This window comes from Rattus norvegicus, chromosome 16 (genome assembly GCF_021556685.1).
Source record: "Rattus norvegicus strain SHRSP/BbbUtx chromosome 16, alternate assembly SHRSP_T2T, whole genome shotgun sequence".
In the NCBI taxonomy this organism is placed as follows: Eukaryota; Metazoa; Chordata; class Mammalia; order Rodentia; family Muridae; genus Rattus; species Rattus norvegicus.
In genome coordinates this window covers 16906232-16928355 of record NC_141549.1, presented here as the reverse complement: position 1 = coordinate 16928355, position 22124 = coordinate 16906232, and the positions used below count along the sequence as shown (strand labels likewise).

The window sequence follows — 22124 nt, the reverse complement described above, 5'->3', positions numbered from 1 at the left end:
GAATCCATGACAAGATAGTTGGGTCTCTGAATTCCAGCTATGTTGGAGAACTGGGGTCAGGACATTTGGTTGCCTAGGCCTAATTCCTGCTTAAACAAAAAGTGGTTTACAGGCTTCCTATGTAGGGAAGAATAGTGGGAAGTAGGAAGTTAGGGGGCCAATGAGGGTCTTAATGTTGCCAAGGCAACAAGCCACTCTTTGCTACTGCATAGCGTTCTTTCTTGCCCTGCAAGGAATTTTGAAGGCCATCAGCCACAGTTGGGAACAAACAAACAAACAAACCAAAAACAAACGGACAATCCATCCAACTTTCCCTAATGTTTATGGATGAGTCTGAACAGAGTGTTTGACCACCTACCACACGAGACTTTCTTTTCACGGGAGGACTACGTGGGGCTTGCTCAGCAGAGAAAATTGGTCAACTTAGCCCACACCTACTTATTTTGGTTTAGTGTATATGAAGGAGCCAGGCCCTCCAAAGTGCATCAGAAGAACCAAACTCATGAGGTAATAGTGTGTGCCTGGCTGACCATATCCATCCAGTTAATGAGGACAAAAGCGACTTGACAGCTTACTTGTATATGGACTTACCTTATATAGGAAACGGAGTTACGAAAGAGGACTGCCTGGGAGGCGCATGCCTGTGTGTGTGTGTGTGTGTGTGTGTGTGTGTGTGTGTGTGTGTGTGTGTGTGCGTGTGTGCCTGTCTGTCTGTCTGTCTGTGTGTAGCACGTGCAACCTACAAAATTTGCCTGTGAAAGTGAAAGGACAACTCTGGGAATTGGCTCTCTCCTTCCCCATATGGGTCCTGGGATTGCACTCAGGTTGTTAGGGCTGGGGACAAAGCCTTTACACACTGAGCCATCACCCTACCCCCAACACACTCCTCATTTTACAAGACAGTGTTCCACTGGCCTGGAGCTTACCAAATAAGCTAGGCCGGCTGGTCACTCTCAAGGGTCTGCCGGTCTCTGTCTCCCCAGAACTGGAATTACAAGTGTATATGCCATCACATCTTCATTTAAAAAAAAAACAACAACAAAAAAATGTAGATTCTGAAGTGAAGAACTCAAGTCCTCATGTTTCCAGGCAAACACTTTACTGACCGTTCCATCTCTCCAGGCCAACACTGGGTCATTGCTGATGATGACTGTGGCACATCCCTAGGCCACCTTAAATAGGTATCCTGTCATCAAAGATATCTACTTTGCTTATCCACTCACACAGGTTAAATATGTTCCCAGCATTTTGTGTTTTATGCATGGTTTCCATGGAGGGCAGGATGTGCTTTTCACATAGGGCGTTCTAAGTATTTACTGCACATATACACGTGCAGGGACACTGATGGCTTTCTTGCCTCCCCCAGTGGAGACAAGGCCTTTTCTGTAACCTAGGCTGGTTCTTAAGCCTTTGGTCGTCCACTTCAGCCTCCTGAGTGCTGGCGTTATAGTCCTGTGTCCTGGTGCCTGTCTTATGTTATTGTTACTATGTTTAGTGCTAATGGGATGGAAATTGCCGTTGTCTTTCACAGAGCTGTTGGACTGTGCTACTGAGATCTGAAGTGTGCTCTTGGGAGTAGCTTCCTCAAGGCACATTGGACCAGGGCAGGTGGACGGTATGCAAGCAGGACTGTGCTGCCACTGACCTTGCAGTAGTTGCTCTCATGGGCTTGCACGCAGCTAGGATGATGGAGTCTTCTAGCGACTCGTCGGGGACATACGTTCAGGGATGACTGAGAAGCCAGGGCAAGTAACTTCTGCAGAGCCACTCATTCATTTACTGAAGCCTATCTTCCCTTGACTACAGGACAACCGGACTCCATGGCATTTGCTCAAGCTCTGGTCAACTCTACCTAGACATTTCTTTTTTTTTTTTTTTTTTTTTTTTTTTTGTTCTTTTTTTCGGAGCTGGGGACCGAACCCAGGACCTTGCGCTTCCTAGGTAAGCGCTCTACCACTGAGCTAAATCCCCAGCCCCAACATTTCTTTCCTCATCCTCCACCCCCTTGTTTTGAGTCAGGATCTCATGTAGTCCAGGCCATTCTCAAACTTGCCAAAAGCTGACTCTGACTCTGAGACCTTGATCTTCCTACCACCATTGCTTACGTTCTGAGATTAGAAGTGTGCACCGCACCATTCCTGGTTTACAGGATGCTGAGTATCAAACCCAGGTTTTTGTGCCTGTTAAGAAATTACAACAGAACTGTCTCTCCAGTCTTTCCTTCTTTTTCTATAGATGTTTATCCAGGACTACTCAGCAGTGTTCTTTCCACACTGTGAAGCCGACGAAAACACCCGCTGTTGGTTGCTTATTATCTAGCAGGGAGACAGACAAAAATACAGCAACAAATCAATAAGTAAAATAGTGGTTTACAAAGTTAAATGCTAAGGAAAAGCCAGAGCAGAAAGCAGAGGAAGTGAGTAGGGCACAGGGTAGTGAACAAATCGAGCTGGTCGGAGAAGGTGGAACCATGCTAGAGCCAGTACAGCGGAAAGCCCTGGGTTTGATTTCCAGCTTTGCAAAAGAAAAGGATACGTGAGAACGATGATTGGGATTTGCTGAGGAGCCAAGTAATGATTGGCTCAGGATAAGGCCAATAGGCTGCGGCCAGTGAGACTGGTGGGAGGGATCATCAGTGGAGATCACCGGGGATCTTGAGGACCCTTTGAGGACTTGGGTTTAGACTTTGGTAACTGGGTTTTGCTCAGAAAACTAACATGCATTGACTTAAGTTTTAAAAGTGGAGTTGGAGATGTACTTAAGCCCTGATTTCAACCCCCAACACAAGTTTCACAAAACGGTGTGGTGACACCTAGCAGGAAACCCAGCACTTGCAAAGGTGAAAACCAGGACCCCCTCAACTACATAGCTAGTTCTAGGCCAGTATGAGGCGGTATGAAGGGGCATCTCCCTGCAAACTTCTTCCAGTGCCTTCTCCTTAACACTCCCTCTCAGAAACTCTCAAAGCTTTTCTCCAGCTCAGAAACCCAGGTGTCCTCTTGACTTCCCCAGGGTAGGGAAGCCTGGCTTTACCTTCAGGACTCTTTCTAGTAGCCTCATGGGGACTGATTTCCAGGCATGGTGTTTGTAGAGCACATTTTAGGAATTTTGAAATACATTTGGCTTTAATCATATGTGTTATGCAAGGCTATCTAATTTATTGTATAGCATCCAACCCCTACTCTCTAAGAAGAAACCAGGTAGTTGGGTTAAACATTTAGGTGTGCAATTTTCTGTATGCTTCCCTTTGTTTACACAGAAATAATTAAACAATTCCTCTCATCATTTCTGCCCTCTCTCAAGCCTACTTCCTAGGAGTTCAAACACATTTTTAAAACAAATAGCACTGTGGACATATCCCTCATTTTTTTCTTTTTTTCTTTTTTTCTTTTTTTTTTTTTTTTTTTTTTTTTTTTTTTTGCCTTTTCACTTTATCTGCCCTGGGTGTTTCCCCTCCTCCAGACAAAGAAAGTCATCGTTCTTTGGGACAAGAATAATGTTTCCCAGCTTACGGACATCCAGGTAGTTTCCAGAAACTTGCACAACAGACTTGTCCCGCAAGAAATGGCGTCAGCTTGCAACAGGCACCACCTCGGCCAATGAAAAATAAAACCAAAACGTAACCTATCTGAAGATGGTGCTGTGGTCCAGTCCTTCTGCTTGCACCTGTCGTGCATAGCCAGGATTGTGGTCCAGTGCTGCCGGAAGGGGGCGCACCAAGCTGGACGCAGCCTGAGGAATGCGTGGATGAGGGCGCCAATGGCGCCCAGTGTGGCGGAACCACCCCCTTATTGTTCCAGAAACCCAATACAGCCCTTTGGCTGGGTCAGGTCCACGGATTTGGTGTCAATTGGCCTCCTGCCCCACTGACCTGGGAGCACCCCTCCCCCGCAGAGAGAGCCTCGGTAGCCCTTGGAGGAGTCATTCTTTCTATTCTTTTACAAATCCCAGGACACCACTACTTTCAAAGGGCTGGAACCCTGAACAGCTGGCCTATTCCTTCACTTTTGATAGTGTTCTCTCTGCCTTTTATCCTCTTCTTCTAAGAATCTGGGGACACAGAAAGAGGCTAGATGCCCTTCCTGCTTTCGGTTAACCTGTGTTCCCAATTTGCTTCCCTTTGCTATGATAAAACGCTGATCGAAATCAGCTTGAGAGGGGGAAAGGTTTATTTCATTTTATAGCATACACTGTATCACCAAGGGAAGCCAAGGCCAGGACTGAAGCTGAAATCACCAGGAAGGCTGCTTCTCGGTTTTCTTCCTCGTGTTTGCTCAGCTACCTTTCTTCCACAGATCCGGTCTGCCCGCCTACGCATGGCACAGTGGGTCGGGTCCTCCCACAGCAATCAGCAGTAAGCTCTTAGACTTGTCTGACTGAGACAATTCATCGATCGAGGTTTCCCCTTCCTAGGTGACTCTGGCTTGTGTCAAGTTGATAAAAATTAACCAGTACGCATGGCGAGAAAGACAAAAATAATCAAATCAGAGGCAAGGAGTAAGCTGGGGAAGAATGGCTGGCCGTGCACTGAGGGGAGCCAGAGCTCTAATGGCGGTAGTCAGTAGAGATTGTTTGTGTGTGTGTGTGTGTGTGTGTGTGTGTGTGTGTGTGTGTGTGTGTGTGTACACACGCGCATGTGTGTGTATAGCATGTACGTGTGTGCCAGTGTGAGTGTGGAAGTAAGTAGCTTTCTTTTTTTTTTTCTTTTTGTTTCTTTTTTCCGGAGCTGGGGACCGAACCCAGGGCCTTGCGCTTCCTAGGCAAGCGCTCTACCACTGAGCTAAATCCCCAACGTCAGTGTCAGTAGAGATTGTGAAAAGTAGGAAGGATCCAGGTCACAGTCACTGTTCTGTCTCAGTAGGAGTTCCTGTGCGCCAGCTCTGAGTCATACCTGACCTGAGAGGAGGGTGTCTGACTACCATGTTTCTCTTTGACCTGTGGGCTTAACTGGTGAGACTGCTTAGTTCTGCTTACCTTACTGCCAGTTTTGCAGAGAGAGAACGATCTGGACTCCTGATCTCTTCCTTGCCTCTTGGTTGTGAAGTCCATCTTCCATACCACCAATCCAACCAGCTCACGGTGCCAGATCCTGCCTGTTTTCTCTAGATAGGGTTGCAGCTTTAAACTACCTAGAGGACCTCGAATTTGAAACCTGGCTGGAGGGCTGGTGCAGCAGCTTACTGGCTGGATAGCCCTAGGCATGCACGATTATCCTGGACTCCTGTCAGGATAAAGGGGCACCCGTGGGCAGCTCAGCAAGCAAGCTTAGAAAGGGAACGTCGGGTCTCAGCAAAAGCAGCCTCTCTAGGCCAGAGGCCTTTGCTTCCTTAAAGCAGAAGCCTCGAAGGTTCTATTAAAGCTGGGTGACAGGTTGCTTTGTGAACAACAAAGACAACAGCCCCCTGGAGAGGCCTGTCTTTAAGCAGTTTAAAAGTCTGCTCTAGGGAAAGAGGAAATGAAGTCATCTTTATGGCGATGAACACTGTGGTAATAACCCCTCATTTCCTCTACTGACTCCATTTTGTTCTCCCCCTTGAATCCAAAAACAGATAGGGGGAAAGACATTTCCTCCCCAAGGCACTTTAAAAAGTAATACCTCCGTCTTCCAGGAACCCTGAAATGAGGAAGGTTGTCCCTGGTGAAGCAGATACAGCGTGGTTTTGGGGGGGGGGGTGTCCCAGAAGCTTTTGAAAGTTTCATAGGCCTCTGTTTGACATTGGCTCAAAAGACATGGAATTAGCAGGCAAAAAAACCCGACTTCGTCCCCTCCCCCTCTTCTCTGCAGGGGAGGGATCAGTTCTCAGCTGGCCAGGCCAGTGTCACTGATACAGCTGGTGTCACTGTTACCTTCCACTAACATCACTCGACACCTACCCTACCGACCCACAGGTTTGGACCCTTATTGTCTCAGAACCCCAGGGAAAGCCACAACATAAGGTGTTGCTGAAACGCAGTGATCTAATGATAAGTGATCTTGATAGGAACCCAGGGCCAGATAGCTCCTCTCAGAGCTTGGTTCTTGCTGCGTGGGCTGAACAATGCCAACCTGGCCGATATGAATTCATCACTGGCTGGGAGCTGAGACAGAACAAAGATGCTATACAAGAAAAGGATATCTGGAGTGGTTCCAAAATGAGGAGCTAGGGCAGAATTGGCTCGAGGCCTTGGCCTGGCCGGGGGATCTGCCTGGCCCTGGAGTTCTGACTGGCTGTACTCCAGTGTGTGTCCCGGACAGCATCATGCTGCAGCAGATCCTGCAAGACATGTACATCGACCCAGAGCTTCTGGCTGAGCTCAGTGATGTGCAAAAGCACATCCTCTTCTATAAGATGCGAGAGGAGCAGCTTCGACGTTGGAGGGAACGGGAGGCATGGGATGCCCTGGCTCAGGCAGAGGGCCTCAGGCCGGCAAAGGTCAAGAGAGGTATGTGGATTGGGGGTCACCAAATCTTCACTAGTAATGAAAAAGTTAACAAGTCAAAGATGGGTTCTCCCTTCATACGGGCACTAGTGTGATAAAGACCGGGGATTTGGAACCCTTGTGCTGGGGCCTTTGGTCCCACTAGCTTGGGCTTCCAAACAGGATTAGAGACAATGAATGTGGCAGGAACTATGCAGGATCTAGATGGGCTGGGGAAATGTTGACTTGCTTTGTCACATATAAGGAAGGCCCCAATTCAAAGAATGCACCACTGAAACTGACGCTTGTCTATTGCATGGCAGATAATATAGAACAGTCTTTTCTTTCTTTTTCTGATTCTGGGAATTGAGTCTAAGGCCTTGCGAACTCTACCATTAAGGTATATGCCCAGACCAAGGACATATTCTCCACCCTCACTAACAGTTCTAGTAGAGTACATTGAAGATAAATAGGTCCTTCCTCCCTGGCATAGAGACTCTGGCTCTCAGCTTTGTCTGTACTCTGTATCGCAGCCCACAGTGTATATGTCTTCGTGTGAGAGGATGCTGTGGGCTGTGGTTATAGTCCCACTGCACATCTGTCAGAAGGATGCCAGGAAATTTTCTTGTACAATGAGTCATCTCCAAAGGACAGTAGCAACTTCAGGCAAGAATCGAGGACCTGACCTGTCTTTCGGGTAATTAATATTCAGTCATTTGTCAGTCAAAGCTGTGTGCTGGTGCTAACTGACTAGTGGGCCCTCTAGCCCGCATCAGGTGTGCTAATTCACCTTGCACATTCCAGGCTCCGCTGTGGAGAGTAGCTTCTGTGTATACTGCACTCACTTTACAGTTCTTTGAAATCATTACAGTAAAGTAGATTCAGAGTCACCAGTAACGTGCTGGTGTTGCATGTATTAAGTACAGAGATCAATGAAACGTTTTCTCTTGGTGTCATTTGATCAAGAGTGAGCCCGGATTGGCATCTTCAGTCTCCCTGCATCTTCCATTGCCCTCTGTCTGTCGTATGAGTCTGCTAATGTGCCCGCCTCAATCAGGCTGTCTTGTGAATCTGTGTGTCCCTGTCTCTCTGTGGGTATTTCTGTCCCTAACAGTTGATTTCTCCTTTATTGAGAAATGCAGAAAGCTTCATATGGGAAAAGGAATGATGAGTACTTCCCAGAAATCTTTAACAGTTCTATAAGAGATTAAGTCACTGATCCTGACTGACCCAGATAACAAACCGTGCTACAAACATCGCTATTTACCCACTGATACTCATATGTTGCTTTTAACATTTCTGGTGGTTATTCATTTTATAAGATTGGTTTCCGATGTGTTTGTAAAAAGATAAGGAGAGGATATGTCCCAGATTTCAGTACCAACGTTGTACTTTTGAAAGATAAAGAGAGAGGGGATTATGTTCTATGGGGGTCTGGGGAAAGGAGGCCGGCCATGAGCCCATGGGGAGAAGGGACAAAGGGGGAAGAGGGTAAGATCCAGAGAGCAAAGCAAGAGCAAGAGAGTGAGGAGGGGGCAAGCGGCCCCTTTTATAGTGTTATACTTGGCTGTTGCCAGGGAACTGTGGGGGTGGAGCTTAGAATGCTAACACGTTCAGCCTACCTCAGCTCTTTCAGCACTTGATTAGTGTAACACAAGTACCAAAGCGCACGCGTCACTCTTGAGTGAGGGGCAGGAGAGCTGCCTCGTATGACACTTGGCTCCTGGTACTTGAGTCACCACTATTCCCTATGCTGCTGCTTCAGTCGACTGAATGCACTATGTCCCATCTATTCCAAGTTTCAAAGGCTAAATCTTGCAGCGGCTCACTAGCGCCAGATGGATTAGGATTAGAGCTGTGGACGAGCGCAGGTTATAAAAGCTGAATACGTGGGAAATCCAGAGCAATTAAGGTTGGTTGTTGTATTGAACTCTTAAAGGCAGATTAAACAAACAGGCTGAGGATAGTGATCTTGAGTCTTAGGTGACCTCACGGTGTGTTACTAAGTCTGGCTGTAAAGTCCACCAAAAGTTCTAGTCTCCTTGAATGTTATTTTTTTTTTTAGTAAAACACATAGCCCCAACTCTATACTTTGCAACACAAATCCACTTGCTTTCTTTTTTGCCCCTGTGACCCTCCCTCACTTGTCTCCATCTATTCGAGTGAAGTGTAGCTTTGATCTGTTCAGAGAGTTCAACCCAGGCCAAATCCAATGCAGGCCTGTTGGTGGCCTTGCCTCTGCCTTCCAATCTAGCCTCACTGTTGGTGAGGTTGATCATGTCCACCTCATCATGCCCACTCTCACATCTTTGTGCATGTTTTTCTTTCTGTTGGTAACCACCTTCTTCTTCTTCTTCTTCTTCTTCTTCTTCTTCTTCTTCTTCTTCTTCTTCTTCTTCTTCTTCTTCTTCTTCTTCTTCTTCTTCTTCTTCTTCTTCTTCTTCTCCTTCTCCTTCTCCTTCTCCTTCTCCTTCTCCTTCTCCTTCTCCTTCTCCTTCTCCTTCTCCTCCTTCTCCTCCTCCTCCCCCTCCTCCTCTTCCTCCCCCTCCTCCTCTTCCTCCCCCTCCCCCTCCTCCTCTTCCTCCCCCCTCCTCCTCCTCCTCCTCCTCCTCCTCCTCCTCCTCCTCCTCCTCCTCCTCCTCCTCCTCCTCCTCCTCCTCCTCTTCTTCTTCTTCTTCTTCTTCTTCTTCTTCTTCTTCTTCTTCTTCTTCTTCTTCTTCTTCTTCTTCCTCTTTTCCTATCATCTCCATCCCTGGAGTCTTGAAGGATGTCATTGATGCAGGAAGGACTTGCTCTTCTATACCTTTCTGGCACATAGGACCAACCCCAGCTGTAGCACTTGCCAACTTGGCATTGTTAGTCACCATTCACTTGTGTGACTCTCCCAGTAGATTACAAACTGTTGGAACTTTGAACTATACTTCACTGTGTTTTCCTTCCTTAAGACTGAGCATAGAGCTGGGACAATGTTAAATACCTGTTCTGAACAAGAAATAGCAAGAACACTCCCCCTGAGCACTCAACTCACCCACCCACCCAGAGGTGGTGACAGAACTCTGACATGACTTTAGGTGGCTGGTGCAAAATCTGGGCTTCCTGCTCTGGCAACTGAAGCATAAGCTGGAGTGGTCTGCAAGTCAAGGCCTTCCATCCTCACTTAGCCTGAGTCCTGAGGCCTCACCCCTGTCTGGAAAGTCCTTTGGGAAGAAGACAGATGCCTAAAAATTTAACTGCAAATATATTTATGTGGAGATTCGTCACACGCTGACTTCTACCTTTTCATATATAAACTATACATTAAACTCATTTGGGTTTTTGGTGCAGAAGGTTCTTTTCTGAGTAATTACATTTGTGATCTATAAAGAATAGGAAAGAGAGGGGACTGGCTGAGGAATGTATACATCCCAGGCCAAAATCCCATTCAGATTTTAGCTCCATACTGCAGTGCTACCCCTGGGAACTGCTTGGACTTGACTCTGGAGAGTTCTAGAGGAAGAGCTGGCTCTTCCCCAGGAGCAAAAAATCTTTTTGCTGGAGGGTTGAGGGTACACAGTGCCTTAGAGTCATGGTGAAGGATCTTGAACACCCTACACCCTGTGAGAGCTTTGTTCAGGCACATACCTGAAGGCTCCCCATGTCTGGAAGGCAAGAACCTATGACCCTACTTCAGATGGGAGTGCTGAGCCTCACAGAACAGATGGAGTAGAGCCAAGGCCACCCAGATGATGAGAAATGGCGTCAAATACACATTCCATGGCTTTGACCTGTAGTCTCAAAACTGAAAATTTTCCTTTATAATTCTTTCTAGTCTTAGAACTTCAATTAAATAAAAAAATCTGCCACTTGTTCTCTTGTCTAGCCACTCATCCATTCATTACTTATTCCAGAGGCTGACACTGATGGACTGCATAGAGTTTTAGCCTTTGGAAGTTTGAACAGAAGGATTATAGTGTACACAGTTGACACAAGTGCCAGGAGTCAGGTATCTATGTGGTGGCTCAAGGTAGAAACATCCATCCATTGGATCTTTTCTTTCCCTGCATATGTACATAAATTCCCAGTCTCCGTTCTCCTAATTTGTTCCGTATGGCACATCTCCTGTGCCCCTGTTGAGATGTCTTCTGGCCTCTTAGGATCGTTCTGTACAACATTGCTCAGGCATGCTCAGATTAAAATGGTATTGCACTACTTCTGGCCATTGTCCCCACTGAGCTTCTTCCTTTGCTGGGAAAATTTCTAGTAGGCCTGAATTCACCATCTGTGAGCGCAGGTCACACTCTAATGGCAGGCCGGGGCAAAATGTGCCTTGGCCTTACTCTAGTTATATCTGACGAGGCTATGAGTAAACCCAGGGGTCATGGATCATTCTAGTTCATAAAACCTTGTGACTTTCCCAACTCTCAGACATGTAGTTGGGACCACAGAAATGAGCTGGAATGACAGCTTAGACCTCTATTGTAAGGGGAAGGGAAGAACATTAGGGGCACATTGTTTATCTCACTACAAGACATTTCTTTGTAGTTATCTCCTGAGCCAGATGCGGGAGACCCTACAGATTGAAAGTCTATTCATCTTGCTGTTATGTTAACTGTTTACATTCAGTGACTTAATGGAGTCAGTCGTTGTGGTTGACCACTGTTATTCAATGGGAAGTTGTGTTGTCACCTTGAGACTCTGGGATAGAGCCATAACTATGCTTCTGCAAGATTTCATCCAGTCACTCCAACATTCCTAGGATCTGTGCAGTTCCCTCTTCTCTTTGTTCCTTTTGGTAATGCCAAACTTCAAGTTGGCAGTTTTGCTCCCTCCCACTTCCTAGGGGCTAGGGATAAATTCTTGAGGTGTTTAAGAACATAAAATAATGCTGTCTCGGTTCTTCTACTCTTGAGTTGTGTTGATGCTATTTTAAAAATGTGTATAGCCTAGATGGAACCAGGATTTTATCACTTTGATTTTATCACCTAGTGGAGTAACCTTGGAAATTCACCTTACAATGGGAGTAACAAAGCTTTTTGTTAAAACAGTAAGGTGGGGGGAGATGGGGATTTCCAAAGTGTCTTCACCATGTATAATATACATAACATAGGAAGCAGATTACACTCATCTCAGTTCTTTCCTAATAGAACTGAGTATGGGAGGAAGGCATCTCTGCTTGGCCAACCTCAGTTATTCTAGGGTCTGGGAGATAGAGGTGTAGCTTAGAATACTAGAATCTTAACTTTGTCCTGTTCCTCCCAAGCCATCACTGGTAGTATGATTTGTAAGTTTAGTTTCAATGTGTAGGATATGGGAAGAAATTCAGTCTTTCCAGAAGAACTCCTTTGCTTTTGGAGATGTCGATAAACATTCTTGTGGGTGAAATGAAGACATAGTTGTAGGATGGGCATGGGACATACTCTACTGAGAACAGACGTGATCTGCTGAGAATGGTAGGAGTATCCTATGGCCTGGAAGGATCCTAGTTGTGACTGTTCCTAGACATGGTTAGAGCAATGAACCAAAGCTGGTGATCTCTGAAAAGCAGCATGAAGATTGGTGTATGTCTATTCATCTTGCTGATAGTTTGTGACATCAGGAGAAGCTCTCATACCCAGGCTTATATGCTGTACCTGTTTGTTTTGTGTGATCTAGCGGGCCTCCCATGAGTTGTTGTTCCAACAGGCTCATGGCACTGACTTTGATAGAGACTACTTTGTGGTTCATATTCTATCCTAAAACCAAAGCCAGGATGGTGGGACAGCAGCCAGTGAGTCAGTCAGCATCATGTTCCTCCTGCAGCTCAGTCTTTCCTCTGTACTGGGAGAGACAGTTGCTGAAAGTATCTTCCTTTATAAGTGGTTATGATTAGTTAGTGGGCCAGCATGCAGAATTCCTGGTGCCTACCCTAAACATATGACACCAGCTGATGGCCTCTGGTTCCTTTCAACCGGCTCATTCCTACCTCCATGCCAGCCTTTCAGAAGCTACAACCCTCCAGATATACTAGGTAGGCACTGAGAGGGTCCATAAAAGAGCAGAACTCCTGTTGTGAAGGAGTACAAAGTCATCTGTAGGGACTGTGGTGATAGCTCTTTGTATCTGACAGTTGTGGATGAGCCCAGGGATGAGGTACACTTTTTGAAGCTATGGAGAAAGAGTTATTTTGTGTGAAACCCTTAAATACAAGATCCAGATAGTCTGAATCTGTTGCATGAAGTTTTAAGTTACTACCTTTTAGTTCTGGGACCAGCCTCGCTACTAGCCCCTCCCAGCTTCCCTTTTGTTCTATGTGCCTTTCCTCTGGTGGGTGATGGCACTACCAGCTCCCACCCGAGACCCTTGAATCCAAGGGTAAAAGACATATATACACACAGTTTGTTACTTTACAACTTACCTCCTAGGCACATTTGCTGGGTTTTACTATCTCCTGCCTGGAAAAGTATGCTCTTATCAATTTATTATCTCTTGTCTCTCCACTTGGCTAAATTCAGTGGCTAGACCCACCTAGCCCCTGTCAAACATCCTTGGCCACCTGTAGTGGAGGCCTCAGATCCTAGCATCTCCTAAGACCACACATGGTTGCTGTGTTCTTCTTCCTCCAAAGCATGGCCGAAAAAAATCCTCTCTCCCTCCCTGCATCTGCCATTTCCTCCTGGGACCCTGAGTCCTGCTTGTACCTTCCAACCAATAATTGGCCCCTAGTCTTCTTTACTGGTAAATCAAGAACCAATTGGGGAACAGGACATTAGCATCAGAACCTCTCCTTACATGAATCTACATGGAGTGTCAGCTGAGAGCTTTCGATATGGGATCATGAAGGGGTCCTCAGCAAGTGAGTGTTGGAGGCTCAAAAGCAAAGGGTACGGGGAAGCAGGCAAAGCAGCAGCAGCTGTATTCCTTGAGAAGAACTCACCCTGATAGGAGACCTGCCAGGTCTGTGATAAGCCTGCTTAGTCTTGCCCTCTTACTGACCCAGAAGCTGCCACTGTATGTATTTTATGAATTAAATCATGATGCACTGTTGATTGTAAGACACATCCTGATTGCAGAAATGTTATGATGCGAGTCTTTGATGAAGTGAGAATTGAGCTCTATTTTAGTTGAGCAGATGAGTCTCAGGCAGTTTAGCAGGCTGTACTGGGTAAGCACTCGGGGAACTGGGATCTGAGTACTGACCTACCTGCTACAATTCAAGTTTCTCTTCTTCTTGCCTCAGCATACATTTTACTACATTATATTCTGAATCTACAAAAGACTTTTATTATCTTTTTTTGAAATGTTATTTTTATTTTATTCATATGAGTGTTTGCCTGAGTGTGTGTGTGTGTGTGTGTGTGTGTGTGTATAATGTCTCTCTCTCTCTCTCTCTCTCTCTCTCTCTCTCTCTCTCTCTGCAGTACTGTGTAGGTACAGTACCCTCAGAGGTCAGAAGAGGTGTCCTCTGGGATTAGAGTCACAGATGGTCATGAGCTGCTTTGCAAGAACTGAACCTAAGTCCAGCCAGTGCTTTTAGTTGCTAAATTAGCCCTTCGGCTCCTAAAAAGACTTATCTTAAAATAAGTAAAAGACAGCATACAAAAAAGCAAAAGTATGGGGCTGGAGAGATGGCTCAGTGGTTAAGAGCACTGACTGCTCTTCCAGAGGTCCTGAGTTCAATTCCCAGCAACCACATGGTGGCTCACAACCATCTATAATCAGGTCTGGTGCCCTCTTCTGGCCTGCAGGTGTACATGCAGGCAGAAAGCTGTATAATGTATACATAATAAATAAATAAATGTTTAAAAAAAAAGCAAAAGTATAACACAATTATTAGATGAATAAAAGAAAAGTGTAAAATAAAGATGTTTACTATAACAAGGAAAATAAAGAAAAGCATCATTAAATCAAGAACTATCTCCTTGGTAGTTTTGAACAGGACGAAGGCCATCGAGATGGTTGAGTGGGTAGAAGGTTTTGTGCAAGCCTGATGACTTGAATTTAACCCCTAGAGCCCACATTAAAGCGTCATGTGCTGTGGCTTGCATCTGTAGTCTGTTACTCCTACCTCAAGGTGGGAAGCTGAAATAGGAGACTAGTCTAGAAGCTCAGGGCCAGCTGCCCTGGAGCATGCTAAGCAACGTGGTGGAAACAAGTGAGACCCTATATCAAGACACAGTAGGAAGAGAGAGTCAACTCCCAGACTCCTCGTGTTCATGCTATGGCACGCACACAACTTCCCTCACACACAGATCATACACACATGCAAGTATCTGCCCACATCACAATAAAAATTCCTAAAGGAACCCAAGGGAAGATACATGGGAGGAAAAGATTTACAACATATAAAACAGAGGACGTGTTAATATTTAGGAAATAGAAACAAGTTTTCGAAATCAATTAGGAAAATACAATCAAGAGAAAAAGTAAGAAAATATTTAAACAAGCGGTTTGCAAAAAGACCATTTTAAATTACAATAAAGATGTAAAACAGTGCACAATCTCACTGGTCGAGGTGGCTAATCTTAACGTCAGGCTTTATATTCATTTAAGAGACAAACCAACCCCACCCGAACCCTCCCCATCAAAAATAAATAAATAAATAAATAAATTAATTAATTAATAAATAGCAGCCTAAATGGGAAGCCACAGCAGAGAACTCTTAAAAAATGCGATAAGAATGTTGATGTTGGCTGTCCACAGTTGCTGGCTTCTGACATGGGTGCAGGGGAACGGATGACTCGGTTCTATTTAAGAGGAAAGCCACTGAGAGGCTGACCATGCTATAGTGAGTATATAGATATCACAAGTTGGACTTTTTTATTTGGTGTGTGTGTGTGTGTGTGTGTGTGTGTGTGTGTGTGGTGTCACAAGGTTGGGAGGTGGACATGGAGGGCCTAGGAAATGAGCGCGATGAGTGCATGATGTAAAATTCCCAAAGAAGTAATAATATTAGAGAGAGAGAGAGAGAGAGAGAGAGAGAGAGAGAGAGAGAGAGAGAGAGAGAGAGAGAGAAACAGACAGAGACAGAACATGCGGGTGCGAGAGAGAGTAAGAAAGATCAAGAGGAGAGAGAGAGAGAGAGAGAGAGAGAGAGAGAGAGAGAGAGAGAGCGCTCGAGCAAGCCAGCAATAGCTAGTTTTTGTGTTTGGGTTTTTGGGGTAGGACTACACACCCTGAATATGGATAGTACCAGTCCACGGGATGGAATCCCAGGCTGAAGGGAAAAGAAAGCATGAGTCTGGAGAGATGGCTCGGAGGTTAAGTGTACGCAGTTCTCACTGAGCGCTTGAGTTCGGTTCCCTGCATGGTGGCAGCTGCTTTCCTGACTGGTACAGAGTCCCAGTGTGTGCTGCTAGACTGAGCTGCCCAGATTTACTTTCTCTTTCTTTGTATTAGAGACTCTGGTGCCTGTCACCTCCCGCTAGCCCGGAGGTGAGCCTCCGGGACATTCCTGGGAAAGGCAGCCGCTGATTACATCACCTGGTAACCTGATGCCGGGTCTCAGCTCCTGCTCTGATGACGGAGCAGCTTGCAGATGGCAGCCTTGCTTCTCTGTCTTTCAGGGTAGCGAACACTGTTGCTTTCTAGTTGCTTCCTCGTGTAAGAATCTGCAACGCTTCCTGGGGGGTTTCCATACTGAAATAGGTCTTTACGTTCGACTTTGAGGTCTAAAGTCTTTGGGCTTGTTTTTGTATCAATCTTTCCCCAAGTCCCTTCACATTGACCGTAAGTACCAGGGATCATTTTTCTCTATCCTATTTCATGGGCGTGCTTATCTTCTGGTTGCCTGGGTTGAGTTCCGATGTTTAGAGTTTGTGAGACACTGAAGATTTAGTGCATCTAGTCCCTTAATAGATGCATCCCCCTCCTATGACAAAGTAAGCGATTAGTGCCTCAGACATTGTCCTAACTGGGAATACTGTGCTAATAAGTAACAGGACGAAGATGAGGGTCCCGAGCTTCTTGCTGGTATCCTGTTTCTGTCGTTTCAGTCCTTAGGGAATTACAGATAAGGGGCTAGGTAGGGTTGGAGGTGGAATGCTGTGACTTTCTCAGTGACAGCTGCAGGAAGTCCTAAGACATTCCCCTTCAACAGGCCACACGGTCTTGAGTTGGAGTGTCAGGGGGTGGGGTGGGAGGGACGTTTTATCATCACAGCTTAGAGAGAGCCCTGGATAACCAACTGTGAAGTCTGTATGAACTGCAACGTAAAATAAGCCATACGATTCATCTGATGTTTACATTGTCCTGGGACTTTGTATTATTTGTGTCAGAGGACTTTGAGTGACATTCAGTGACTGTCTCTGTACAAGCACTGACTGTACCCGTGTCCAAATATTAATTTGGCCTAGGCAAGATACTCAAGTGTCTGTGTCAACTGAAGGTGATAATAGGGCCTATTCCCTGGCCTCCTGGGGACGGAAACCAGATGGCCCCAACCGAAACCCGATATGCTATTAAGTTATTGATTTTCAGTAGCTTAACAATACCACTTTTAGACCTCATAAGTTATTTTTGTTTTCCTAGAAGATCAAATTTATAGCTTAGGATAAATGACACCTACGTGCAGGGAACGCACCTGCTGTTGGGGCCACCTACCTGCAGGATTCTCTTGAGAGATGTCATAAAAGCCACACATGTTTTTACCCCCACGAATGGTGCATGGACATAGTGGACAAGCTGTGCACGGTACCTTGTGGTCCTCAGTATCTCCTGGCTCCTTACTGCCCAGAAGGTATGGTTCAGTCATTTCACGATCAGCTAGTTAGTGTATTTCTAAGTCTGGATTCTCCCGTGATACAGAATCATTTAGAATGGAAATGTATTTACAACTTTATTTTAAGAAATCGGCTCACAGGGAATAGTAAGTCTCACATCTATGGCCTTGAAACTCAAGCAGCAGTTCTTGGGTATAGTCTTCTTGGGGGAAACCTTGGTTTTCTTCTTCCTTTTCCAAGACTTCTAGCTAATTGAACAAGGCCTTCTACATGGAGGAGGCTCATGTGTTCTATTAAGAGCCAACTGATTGTAAATATTAATAAATCCTTTAGTGTAATACTCGACGACATAACAAGCATCTTAGCACCATATCTGACCATATCTAATCGTATGAGATTAACCCTCTCAGGGCAGAGGGCGTGGCTCAGCAGGTAAAGATGTTTGTTTCCAAGCATGAGAACCTCGGTTTGATCTCCAGGAAGGGACACTTGCGAGCTGGCCTCTGACCTACACATGTGTTCTGTATCATGCACACCCACACACATGCATACACAGTACAGATATAGAAATGAATGTAATAAAAACTCACCAGCACAGTATGCAGTTATTCCTATACACATGTAGCAAACACTTGTTATATGCAATGTGTCTCTACCACGAGAAATCCCAGTGTTTTCTGTTCGCTAGACTCTGATACCAGGCTATGTTTTCAGGTATATTGGTGAAGAGACCTTATGGAAAAGAGGATTTCTTTCAAGTAGTATCTCAGAATTTAAAGATATCAGGGAAAATCAATCTGGAACCAGCAGCTGGACTAGAGGGAGGGCTGTTTCCTCCATTGCCTGGTCATGCTTCTCTTGGCACATTGTACCAGCTGAAAAGCTCGTCATGCTGTTCATTTGCGAGTGGTGTCTCTCCCATGCTATCCGGCATCTCCCTGATGCTGTCTAGTGTCTTTGCAATGTGACATAGTGTTTCCCCCTTGCTACTCAAGGACTTTACCATGCCAGGCGGTGTCTTTGCCGTGCTATCCAATTGTTAGAACACAGTCCGAGAATGGCGTCCTACGAACATTTTAAGTGCTTGTGAGAAAACCCCAAGAAAACAGGCCTCAGTTTCTTGAAACACAGAATTGTTCTTGGAATGTGTTTTCATGCCCCTCCCAGCTGGAGTGGAGAGGAGAGCGCTTACTTTAGCTTATTCTCCACAGCTGGATAGTGTTACTTGTTTATATGCCTCTTCAGAAAAACATTTTTTTTTGCCATGTGCATCTTGTCCTTGTGATTATACACTTTACTGAGGTGACTCTTAACCCTCAGAGTATAAATTGTCTTATGCCACGAATGAAGTTGGCATGAGACTTTAGTCTACCTGAATTTTAGACTCCATTCTCTCAGGTCCCACCACATCTAGAATTGTAAGCATCCAATGTCTCCTCCATGCCATCTACTGTCTCCCCCATGTCATCCAATGTCTCCTCCATGCCATCCAGTGTCTCCCCCATGTCACCAAATGTATCCCCACTCTATCCAGTGTCTTTTTCTTTCTTTCTTTCTTTTTTATTATTAACTTGAGTATTTCTTATATACATTTCGAGTGTTATTCCCTTTTCCGGTTTCCGGGCAAACATCCCCCTAATCCCTGCCCCTCCCCTTCTTTAAGGGTGTTCCCCTCCCCATCCTCCCCCCATTGCGGCCCTCCCCCCAACAATCACGTTCACTGGGGGTTCAGTCTTAGCAGGACCCAGGGCTTCCCCTTCCACTGGTGCTCTTACTAGGATATTCATTGCTACCTATGAGGTCAGAGTCCAGGGTCAGTCCATGTATAGTCTTTAGGTAGTGGCTTAGTCCCTGGAAGCTCTGGTTGCTTGGCATTGTTGTACATATGGGGTCTCGAGCCCCTTCAAGCTCTTCTAGTTCTTTCTCTGATTCCTTCAACGGGGGTCCTATTCTCAGTTCAGTGGTTTGCTGCTGGCATTCGCCTCTGTGTTTGCTGTATTCTGGCTGTGTCTCTCAGGAGCGATCTACATCCAGCTCCTGTCGGTCTGCACTTCTTTGCTTCATCTATCTTGTCTAATTGGGTGGCTGTATATGTATGGGCCACATGTGGGGCAGGCTCTGAATGGGTGTTCCTTCTGCCTCTGTTCTAAACTTTGCCCACTATTCCCTGCTAAGGGTATTCTTATTCCCCTTTTAAAGAAGGAGTGAAGCATTCACGTTTTGATCATCCGTCTTGAGTTTCATGTGTTCTAGGCATCTAGGGTAATTCAAGCATTTGGGCTAATAGCCACTTATCAATGAGTGCATACCATGTGTGTTTTTCTGTGATTGGGTTAGCTCACTCAGGATGATATTTTCCAGTTCCATCCATTTGCCTACGAATTTCATAAAGTCATTGTTTTTGATAGCTGAGTAATATTCCATTGTGTAGATGTACCACATTTTCTGTATCCATTCCTTTGTTGAAGGGCATCTGGGTTCTTTCCAGCTTTTGGTTATTATAAATAAGGCTGCTATGAACATAGTGGAGCACGTGTCTTTTTTATATGTTGGGGCATCTTGTGGGTATATGCCCAAGAGAGGTATAGCTGGATCCTCAGGCAGTTCTCCAGTGTCTTTTTATGCTATCCAGCATCTCCCTATGCTCTCCAATGTCTCCATGCTCTCCAAGTCTGAATTCATGTAGCCTCAAGTGACCCTCATTCTTTTGCCTCTTAATTTAGATTTCATCTAAATCTAAATGTAGATTATGGTCTACATTTGTGAGAAAAGAGGGCCGTGGTGACAGTGGGGCTGCTTTCTGTCACCGTTCCAGCTTTGAAAGGTGTAACTAGGAAAGAATTCAATTACAGCAGGTTAAGTGGTAGATAATTTCTCAGTAAGGGTGAGCCATCTTGTCCTGCTAAAGATGATCCATCCGATTCTGCTTGGCCAGGATTTTCCTTGTTTGAAAGGCCTACATCTTGGATACCCTTGACCATTCAGGCCGTCTAGGACTTCTGACCACCCCACTCTTGCATCAGTAAATACACCTTGGTGGAAATGTCCAAAGAGAAAGTTGGTGCCTTGTAAATTCAGGGCAGAAGCATCAAAGAGATGAGAAGTCTTTCAGGACCTCTCCTGGAGATGCTGCCGAGGCAGCTAGGTTTTGGAAGAAAGCATGGCAAATCAGTTGAGTTTTATCTTGGGTCTCCCAACATTTTAAAGTACAAAGTGCCTTTTTTTTGGAGGAGAACCTGAATGTACACACTAATTCCTTGATGGCTTAAATGTGAATACATGTGTGACATAAGGTAAGAGTTGAAAAGAACATTTTTATATGAATGTTAGTTTATCAGTATTTGTTGTTGAAAACAAATCCTTTTTAAATTTCATTATCTTGGCACTGCTGTTGGCCAAATGAGCGTGTGTAGTTCCAACTCTGGGCTCTGCTGGTTACCAACATGTGTGTCTGTCCTGACACAAGCATCACAGTGTTAACCAACATGTGGGTCTGTCCTGACACAAGCATCACAGTGTTAACCAATGTGTGTGTCTGTCCTGACACAAGCATCACAGTGTTAACCAACATGTGGGTCTGTCCTGACATCAGCATCACAGTGCTAGTTAACCAATGAGTGTGTCTATTCTAACATAATCATATAGTGCTAGTTAACAATGTGTGTGTCTATCCTGACACAAGCATCACAGTGCTAGTTAACAATGTGTGTGTCTGTCCTGACATAAGCATATAGTGGTTGTGGCTTTCTAGTAAACCTTGAAACTGTAGCTTTGAAGTAAGCTTCAAACTGTTAATATATAGGTTGTCTGACTTTGTTCTCTTTCTAGGTTTATTTTCTTTATTATAGCTCTCTTATTATGCTAGATTTTAGAATTATCTTTCATGCTGGGAATTTAAGGTAGCATTGAATATTTGAATTAATTTGGTCTTTTCGAACATTTATTCTTAGTAAGAAGTGGTCTGGCTATGTACTTCAGGCTGGCATCTAATGACTCTTCTGTCTCAGCCTTCCAGGTCTGGGGATTCTAGGTATGCCCCCTGTTTTAGAGTTTTACAGCTGTGAGCAGACACCATGAACAATGCAAGTCTTATAAAAACAACATTTAACTGGGGCTGGCTTACAGGTCAGAGGTTCAGTCCGTTATCATCAAGGTGGGATCATGGCACATCCAGGCAGACATGGTGCAGGAGGATCTGAGAGCTCTACATCTTCATCTGAAGGCTGCTAGCAGAATACTGATTTCCAGGCAGCTAGCAGTCTTAAAGCCCACACCTCAGTGACACACCTACTTCAACAAGGCCATACCTACTCCAACAAGGCCACACCCACTCCAACAAGGCCACACCCTCTAATAGTACCACTCCCTGGGCCAAGTATATACAAACTATCACATCCCCGTACTCTGTGGCTGTATTTGTTTATTCATTATTCATGGCTTATTTGCCCCTTTTAGGCTTTTGTGAGCAATACTTCTATGCACAAGGTTTTTTGTTGACTGGTTGGTTGTTCTTTTTTGAGATAGGGCTTTAATATATAGCATAGGCTAGCACAGGGATCCTCCTGTATCATCCTTCCAAGTGCTGGCCTTACATGTGTATGGTACTGTGCCCGGCTTCACATGAACATTTCCGTGTGGAAGCATGGTTTCATTTCTTTTGGTTGGATCACTGGGCTGTCTTGTAACCTCCACTCCAAGCAGCAGTTTCAAGGGAACTTGTTTTTCTCTATTTTTTTTGCCAATTCTTCTTAATTATGTCTTATTAATGTCTCATGTCTGTGGCAAGTTATGCTATTGTAGTATTATTCAGTGTGTGTGTGTGTGTATGTGTGTACGTGTGCCATCATGTGAGTGTGGAGGTCAGAAGACAGCTTGTAGGAGTCAGTTCATCACTTCACTGTGAGAGTCTCAGGATTGAACTCAGGCCATCGGGTTTGGGAGCTGGCACTTTTACCTGCTGAGCCGTTTTGCTGGCCCACATCATGTCTTTAAGAATACTACTTAAAAATTTCTCATTAAAATTATTTGAGGCATTATAGGAATAATTAT

The 22124-nt window shown here is 45.1% G+C and overlaps 1 protein-coding gene across 2 annotated transcripts in view; it reads left to right on the top strand.

Annotated features, from left to right (window-relative positions):
- Positions 1 to 5911: 5911 nt before the first annotated feature.
- Sh2d4b (SH2 domain containing 4B) overlaps positions 5912 to 22124 on the top strand; it is a 101297-nt gene continuing 85084 nt past the window's right edge. The window contains 1 exon segment of one of the 2 annotated variants that reach the window (NM_001170349.2): positions 5912 to 6423. In NM_001170349.2, coding sequence (NP_001163820.1) covers positions 6240 to 6423 — 184 coding nt within the window. In that variant the 5' untranslated portion in view covers positions 5912 to 6239. 2 annotated transcript variants of the gene reach the window in all.